An 8,523-nucleotide genomic window follows, 5' to 3' on the forward strand; every position below is an offset into this window, starting at 1 on the left:
TTGCACTGAGTTTAAAACCACAGCAGTAGCAATAAGAGAATTATGTCTGTATGTTGCAGCTACAGCCTACGGATTTTCTGTGCTACCTCTTAAACAAATATTATATGCTCAGCACACATATAGAGAGTTTGCACTGAGCCAAAGAGAAGCATTGAAGCCCATGGCATAATAAAACCTGGCTTTGCTCCTCCAGCAGAACTGCTCACCCTGAGGGGTCGCCTCCCTGCCCCCCCCGGGCCCAGGAAAGGACACCAGCTCCCTGGGGATCCTGCAGGTGCCTTGAGACTTGGCCACTTAAGTTTGAAGCACAGAGGTTGGCAAGTCTCAAGTCCAAGCCTGAGTCTTTGGTGATGAGTCCCAAGTCCTGAGCCCGAATCCCTATTAAAAGCAAGCTTTTATCCCCAGAAGAAAAGGGAGGGGTGGGTGCTGGGTTCCAAGTTGAGTCAAAGCAATTGGGTTGGAGTCCCCATCCCTGGTTTGAATTCCCCTTGTGCCCCCCCCCCAGTGGTCCTCAGAGCACAGACAGGAGAGGCTCCTTCCACTCAGCAGCCTCAGGAGGTCGGAATCATCCCAATTCCATGTGAGCAAGCCCTGCCTTGAATGCGAATGGCCGTCCTGGCTCAGCCAGAAGAGGTTCTTCTCTGGAATGCATCCAGAGCTGGTCCATGACTCGTGCCAGGAACCATGCTCCCTGCATGGCTCAGGGCTGGATGGCTATGAGCTGAAGGTGCCCACAGACCCTCCTTGAGACCCTCAGTTTGAGGCGGAGTTTGAAACACAATGAAAACAGCAAGTCACTGGCCGCGGGCCTGTGCAGCGTGTGAGCCCTTTAGATCAGTGGCCCCCGACCTTGGGCCTCCAGATGTTCTTGGACTACAACTCCCATAAGCCTTCACCACCACCTCTGCTGGCCAGGATTTCTGGGAGTTGAAGTCCAAGAACATCCGGAGGCCCAAGGTTGGAGACCACCGCTTTAGATGACTAAAGATGCAGCTAATCTGGGAAAGAAATGCCGGAGTTGGCCACGGCAGTGAGAAGCCCATATCTGTTACGTTCCCCACTTTGAACAGAGGACAGGGTTACGAGTCTTTCTGGAGATGGAAGCTCCCTCCCAGGGCATGTGGGGTAAATACAGACCACCATCGCTGATGGGCTGATTAAGGCCCCTGCCTGATCGGACACGTTAGATTTGCGATCGGCCTCCAAGCGAAGGCTGGCTTCTTTGGCTAATCACTCGCCCGGCTCTAGAAAGCGAGTTGGCTTCATTATGTTGTCTCCAGGCGCTCATGAATAAAGAACACAGGCAGCAAAGTGGGCCATCAGGGCGGTGGATAAAAAGGAGACAACCAGCTGGCTGGGAATGCAGAGACACCTCAGTAGAAATAGATGCTGCTTTTTGCCTCTCCCGGCTCTCCTCCCCTGTAATGCATGACAGCTGGCAGAAAAGGTAGGATCAAGTGTAAAACAGAAAAAAAGGAAAAGGGGGAGGAAGAGAGAGAGTTTTCAAGCAATCATAAATTTCTTTCCAATGAAATACAATCAGAAGATGCCATGAAAACTTAACTTTAGCCTTTAGTCTGGCTATGTTTTATTCAAAACATAATGTTCTGAAGTAGCAAATTACATGTAACAGTTATCTTTAACTAGTTACTTTTGGGGGGGTGTAACACAGTTACATTTAGAAAGGAATGTAAACAGTTCTTTATTGTGAAAAAGTTCATTTCAAATGTTCATTCTTAAAACAGTTTTAGAATTATTTTGACAATGTTTTCGTCAAACTATTTAAAAAAAACAAGAAAACAAACAATATACCATTAATTTTTCTCACTGTGTCATATAACAAGCATGAGTCACTTTTCAAACCCTGTAATGAGTAACAGTAACAAATAACCTTTTTAAAAGTATGCTTGCTAAGACTGCTTCCCCCAGGTAAACAAGGAAAATTAAACAGGAAAACTGCCGATGTATCCGAAAAAAATTCAGGAGGACCCCTTTCACAGTCCCAAAATCTACACAGGAGAGGACATTGATTTACATAAAATGGCATGCACTGATTTATATGTACAATTGGATATGTTTTCATAATTTAAGCAGAACAACAGTGCAATGCTGTTTGAGTGGGAAAGACCAGCGGAGCGGCTGGCCTCTGCTTATGGGTGCTGCTGACCTCTGACATCCTTTATGGTTAAACCAGCACTTCAAACGAAGGAGGATACTTCCTATGGAAGACCTCTGGGCAGCAGGGGCACCCTGGCTGGGCAGGCCACGGGCAAAGGGACCTGGACTAGCTGGAAGGGGCTGGAAAAACTGCCTCCTTTCCCTCTCTTCCCCCCCCACCCCACAGAGACAGGCTTGCTGCTGTCACTTCCGATTAACTCCCTCGCCAACCTCTTGGCTGTTATTTAGTCCTGCTGCCTTTTAAAGTTGACTCTGCTGCTCTTCAAGATGAAGCCCAATCTATACCAGTTTCATTAGCTGATCAGGGGGGCTGTCAGCGAGCAAATCAAGGCCTTCCATGGCTTGAAGCTTCCTCCAATTAACCTGTTTTCCTCCCTTTTCATTTGCACAATGAACGTTGCAGACACGTTTGGACTGATGCACACCCACCCACCCACACCCCACAATTAAAATGTTCTCTGCCGTTTGATTCTCAATGACGCTGCAAGCTTTATGTATCCCCATTAAAAAAAAAAAACAACCACCATTTTTCAATGCATTGAACAGTTGTCTCTCTTCACCCATGGTGGAGTGAATTCCAAGACTGTAATCTTTCTTCCTGCGGATTCTTCATTTAAAGCCATTCCTGGGAAGGGAAAATAGGATTTGTAGGAAAGGAGAGTCAGACCTACCCGTTCATGAATTGCTGGTTTTTGGTTTTTTTACGTGATAGATTATCAGAAATTATTATCATGCTTCAGCTCTCTCCATAGTAAGGTTTTGTTTTGTTTTTTGGTCATGTGCTCACAGTTAACAGAGCCTGCAAGGTGTTTGAATTGGGAGTGGGGGGCCTGGGACCCACTGAAGCATCATCTAGCCCCTCTCCTCCACTGTGCTAAGCCAGAGTGGTAGACCACAAGTCCTGACTATGAGGCCTTCCCCAGAGAAGACTCTCTCCTTTGCTGATAAACAGGATCCCTCTGATCAAGGAGACGCCTTCTGCCTCAGGTCTAAGGTCTGAACACGTGGGTCTCTTGATGCGAGAAGAGGTACTCCTTTAGAGGTTCAAAGGCAAGCTTGAAACCTTGACCAGGAAGAAGCAGGTAGCCAAGCCATTAAAAAAAGAAGTCGTTTGTCATAATATATTTACACCTGACCATGCTTTTCAAAAGGCTGGTGGCTGTCTTCTACTCCAGTTGAACCTTCCAGGGTCATCTCTGATGGTGGTCCCAATGAGGGAGATTATGGCTCATCTGGGCCTCTAACAATGAAACGGGGTCAAAGCTCACTTTCCCCTCATGGGCGGTGAACCCCCTTTTTCCAGGGAAAGGGTAGCCCTGCCCAAAACGCCATACCTGGGGACCATCTGCTCACATCTTCTCAGCATCCAGTTTCCATTTTTGCGCTCTTGGTCCAGCCCATTCCTGCATCCAGGACTTCGTTCCTCACCCTCACAGCATCTCCTGGCTCTGGTGAGAAAAAGGATGGCCGGTTGTTTACCATCCCTCAGAGTGGTGCTTATTTGTCCCTTTTAATGATTTGCACATTTCTTGAATGAACTTTAAATGTTGTCTTTTGATGTTGCAAACTGCCTCTTTATACTCACTGCTCTTATCTTTAAATGTTGTCTTTTAATGATGTGAACCACCATTGTAGAGCCATTTTTTTTCCAGCTTTAAAGATTGTCTTTCAGGGATGTCAGCTGCTTTGGGTTCTTTTTAAGGAGAAAGACCGGTTAAAAATGTTTTAAATAAATAAATAAATGTTGTGCGTGCAGTCGGGCGAGGCAGGGCTCCCAAACAAGACCTTGGTAGGCGTTGCACCGCCCTTGCCATCGGGGTTGAAGGGGAGACGGGCGAGCGATTCCAGGAGTGTTTCCACATCTGTCCACTTCGGTTAAGCAAGGCTAACCTGACAGCAGGAAGTCTCGTTGGCCTGCCATTCCCCAGACTTCTTCCCTGCCCTTAGAAATTACTTTATTTTTCATTCTGGAAGAGTTTCAGCGCCTCAAGTCAGACACAAGCTGTCAGAGCAAAATAAGCTTTCAGATTTCCCACACCAGGAAATTGCTGTCTGCTCAAAGCTATGCTGAATAATTCATGCTCGCCCCCAGTTCTTGTGAACTATAGGTTGAAAACAGCAACAGGCTGGTCCTCTGCGGGCACCCTCCCTCATTGTGTGAAGGTGCGGGAGGCGGAAGGGGGGGGGGACACATAAGGCAAGGGAAGCTAGACCATACCCTTTGGCTCAGCAGATCTGGCAATCTGCTTAAATGGTGAGAAGACACCTCTTTGTCCTCACACATCCGTAGGTTTTGAGATGGTGTTCTGAAAAGCTGCAACTATCACGTTGATTTTGTCAGCTTTATTTGGTTGCCTTTCTGAGCATTGGGGGGGGGGGGAATCTTTACAGCAGGAATTGGAAAACCTTTCTCCTCGTTGCCAAGTACAGAGTTCAAAAACATAGAGTGATGGATCTTGTGAATCATCCTCTTGGCCACCGCCAGCAAATGCTGTAGCTGGTTGGCACTTGACCCTAACAAAGCCCACATCCTGCTTTCCTCCTCCTCCTCCTCCTCCTCCTCCTCCTCCTCCTCCTCCTCCTCCTTCTTTGCAAGCATCAGGATTTGCAAACACTGGAAACACCATCAGCCAAGAAGATGAAATCCAGATGCTTTTTGTTCCGATCCTTATTCATCATCAATTTGTTGCAGATACCGCCTCAGTGTGATGCTCCTCAGCTACGTCGTCCCACTCCTCGTCATAGGCTATGCCTATACAGTGGTCGGCATTACTCTGTGGGCTAGTGAGATACCAGGGGACTCCTCAGACCGCTACCATGAACAGGTGTCGGCCAAGCGGAAGGTAGGTGGTCTTGAACACTCAGACAGGATTTTGATCCGAGCCTCAGAAGGGAAAGCCCAGCCTGCATCAGGATGTTTGGGGAAGCCAGGTCTAGTTCCCAACATTTGAACCTCTTAGTTGTCCATCTCCTGAGATGTTCCAGCTTCTGAGATTTATCTCAGATGTATCAAAAGCAAAAGCTTGTAAAGGTTTGGGAGCTCCTCTCTTTCTCCAAAGTACGGCAGACTCCATCAGAATAAATTAAGAATTCCTTTTCACTGCCATATTTTTATACAGGATGTCTGAAGTTCTGGAAGGTCCATTTCTTTATAGATATCCCATTTGGGGGGTTGGGGAAGGACCAACCCATCTTGCACCCCAACCCATTTCCACTAAGTAAATACTGCAGGTCACCATCCATGTTATACCAAGAAATGGGTGACCCCCTTTTTCAGCGAGGTGACCCTATCGAGGCCAAGCCAGCCTCCCGCCACGTGCCATGCTCGCTGGTGAGGGGCCGGGCTCTGTCTGGCGGTCTTCCGAGAGGGAAGCCAGTGGCTCCCACCCTAAGAGGCTCTCCTTCTCTGGCAGGTGGTCAAGATGATGATCGTGGTGGTGTGTACCTTTGCAGTCTGCTGGCTGCCTTTCCATATCTACTTCATCCTGCAGCATTTTAATGAAGAGTTGTACCAGAAAAAGTACATCCAGCAAGTCTACTTAGCGGTCTTGTGGCTGGCCATGAGCTCCACCATGTACAACCCAATTATCTACTGCTGCCTTAATGACAGGTGAGACTTCACGGTGTGGACACTGCGGCAGTTTTCAGCTTGTGCTCATTTTTGAACCATGGAGGCTAAGGCAAAACTGTACATTTAGGATGAAGCCAAACATGGTTAATTTTGCAAATATAATAGTATTGGATTCCAGAAGCTGAAATTTGAACATGTATGTTCCAAATGCTGCTGGCCAGTCGAAGTATCTGGAGAATTTTGCAGAGTCTGGCTTCCCTGGATGGACAATACAGATCATTTATCTTGGGTAAATGTACGGGTTGGTTGTTTACATTTCACTGAAGTACGGAGTAGCCCACACACAACGCTGAGGGATCTTAGTCCTGCCAGCTTTTGGATTAGGACAAGAGAAGAGGAAAGGAGAACAATGAAGAGGAAACTGACAAGCACAAGAAGTACCTGCCGTTCTATTATGGCAGAGGTCAAACGCTTATAAAACCAGTGAAAAGCTAGATAGCTGTGATCAAGGGAGCCGTTGCATGTAGCAGATCCACAGAAGCAGAACATTCGGCTCCCTATGACCCTCAGCTTGCACTGAGACCCTCCTGTCACCATCTCCAGCCCTTACAGCTGTATGTGTGTGTGTGTGCACAATAAATCCTATTGATAGTGGCACCTAGAACTGACTGATTAGATGGATGGGCTTTGCCTTGTCTTTTGTTGACCTCTGTCTTTGCTTGGCGGTCAGCATAAAATTAATCATACGGTGTCGGAGAAAATAAAACAGTGGGGACGTATTTCACTCTCTCTCTCTCTCTCTCTCTCTCTCTCTCTCTCTCTCACACACACACACACACACACACACACACACACACACACACACACACACACACACACACAGAGAGAGAGAGAGAGAGAGAGAGAGAGAGAGAGAGAGAGAGACCTTCTACTCATGGTGTTTGAAAAACTGCAACCGTTTCCCAGCAGATGACGGGGCTGCTAGTGTGTACCTAACACAAGGCAACAGCCAGTGTCAGCTAGAGTAGATCTACTGAGTCCATGAGATTTACCTAAGTATCAACTTACCATTCAGCAGTGGAATTAAAGGGTCTGCTCTAAAAAAAAAAAAAATCGTGGTCCCAGGGGCCTGAAATGTTCATGCAAACCCTGTTGGTGAGGCAGGGAGTGAGATGGCCACTGAAAAACCGACCCCGGGTGGTCTGGGTCAATGAGGTTGCCGCCGCATGCATAAATGATCGGTTCATTCGATGCCTCCCGGAGGGCAGTTTGCATCCGCCCCCTTTTAACACGGCTGCTCTCCTCGGTCCCCCTTAGGTTCCGCATTGGCTTCAAGCGGGCGTTCCGGTGGTGTCCCTTCATCAGTTCCAGCGAGTATGAAGGGCTGGAGATGAAGTCCACCAGATACCTTCAAACCCAGAGCAGTATGTACAAGATCAGCCGGATGGAGACCACGGTCACCTCTGTGGCGGGCAACCCGGAGGAGGAACTGGAGGAACTGGGCAAAACCAAGCGCCTCTCTGTGGACATGACCTCCAACGGGTCCTCCCGGAGGGACTCCAAAACTGTGTCCGAGAGCCTGAGTTTCTATTCGAGCACACTTTCCTAGGCGAGCCGCCTCCGTCCAAGCGACGTGATCTCCGGGTGGATGGAGTGAGACTTGGGGGGGGGGGGGGGTTGAACTTTTCTTCGTGAGGACCTCGCTCTTGGTTTGTAACAAGGGCCACATCATCCACCTCGCCGGTCCTTTCTGGCTCAGGTCACGAGGGGAGCTTTCCTTCTCTCGTGGTGTCTGCCCCGTGGTGGCTCTGCCGTTAAACGTGGGCCCCTCCGAGGCTCTTGGTTCACGAGGGGGTGGAGGGGCTCGGAGGTCCTGTGCTCGCTTCGCGAAGGGCCTTTTCTCACCCTCGGGCCCCACCGCCCACCTCTTCTCCCCACAGGCTCCCCACGCACATGCACACCCCCCCCCTCTGTAACCTCCTGAGAGAAAACCTTTGGCTTTTGAGAAGTTCCTGTAGGAAGCTGAAGCCCTGTCAGAACCAGAAATAGAAAATCCCCAAACAGGAAGAGTTCGATTTGAAGGTGGGGTTTTGTTTTGTTTTGTTTTGTTTTGTTTTTTATCCTGAGAGCCCTTCCTTCCAAATTGGTTCCTTCCCTTCTTGAGCACGTGATGCCCTTCCAACGTTGTTCCTTCTCGGTGTATCAGCTTTGTTTATGCTTATGTCTTCTTACCTACCCATCCTCCTCCTGAAATGAATTCTGATTGTTTTGAGAGCCTTAAATAGTGCATTGGAACCTCGTTGGTACAGACAAAAAAATGTGGGAGGAGGCAGGGTGAGTAGCCTCCTCATCTCTGTGCTACGATTATTCCCCCCCCCCCCGTATCCTCTATAGGGAAGATGCACAACCCCCACTCCTCAACACACACACACACACACACACTTGAACTGTTATGGGAGGGGAAAACCCTTTTGGCCCTGCTGATCACATCACCTGGCTTTGGGCAAAAAAAAAAAAAAGCAAGGTGCCAGCTTTGTTATTAGAAAGTGATAAAACATCATCCCTCCCAATGCACATGGCTGCACAGCCTTCTTGCCTGAGCAGTCCACTTGCGAAGGAGTCCTCCATTTATCTTCTGATGACCAATGAGCTAATTACTACAGCAAACCCCAGGGCAGGAGTAACGGACGTTAAGGGTGCTCCAGTTCTATTGACAAAGCCGGTGAACCTGCATTTTTGTCTGTTTCTGCCGTTGGTCCCCAAGCAGGGGAGAG

The 8,523-nt window shown here is 48.5% G+C and overlaps 1 protein-coding gene across 1 annotated transcript in view; it reads left to right on the forward strand.

Moving 5' to 3' along the window:
• The window catches only part of TACR1 (tachykinin receptor 1), a 33,882-nt gene extending 26,334 nt beyond the window's left edge, over positions 1 to 7,548 (forward strand). The window contains exons 3-5 of the mRNA XM_072978898.2: positions 4,871 to 5,021; positions 5,592 to 5,788; positions 7,067 to 7,548. Coding sequence (XP_072834999.2) covers positions 4,871 to 5,021; positions 5,592 to 5,788; positions 7,067 to 7,358 — 640 coding nt within the window. The 3' untranslated portion in view covers positions 7,359 to 7,548. The remainder of the gene's footprint in view (positions 1 to 4,870; positions 5,022 to 5,591; positions 5,789 to 7,066) is intronic.
• The last annotated feature ends 975 nt before the right edge of the window (positions 7,549 to 8,523 follow it).

This window comes from Pogona vitticeps, chromosome 8, assembly GCF_051106095.1.
Source record: "Pogona vitticeps strain Pit_001003342236 chromosome 8, PviZW2.1, whole genome shotgun sequence".
In the NCBI taxonomy this organism is placed as follows: domain Eukaryota; kingdom Metazoa; phylum Chordata; class Lepidosauria; order Squamata; family Agamidae; genus Pogona; species Pogona vitticeps.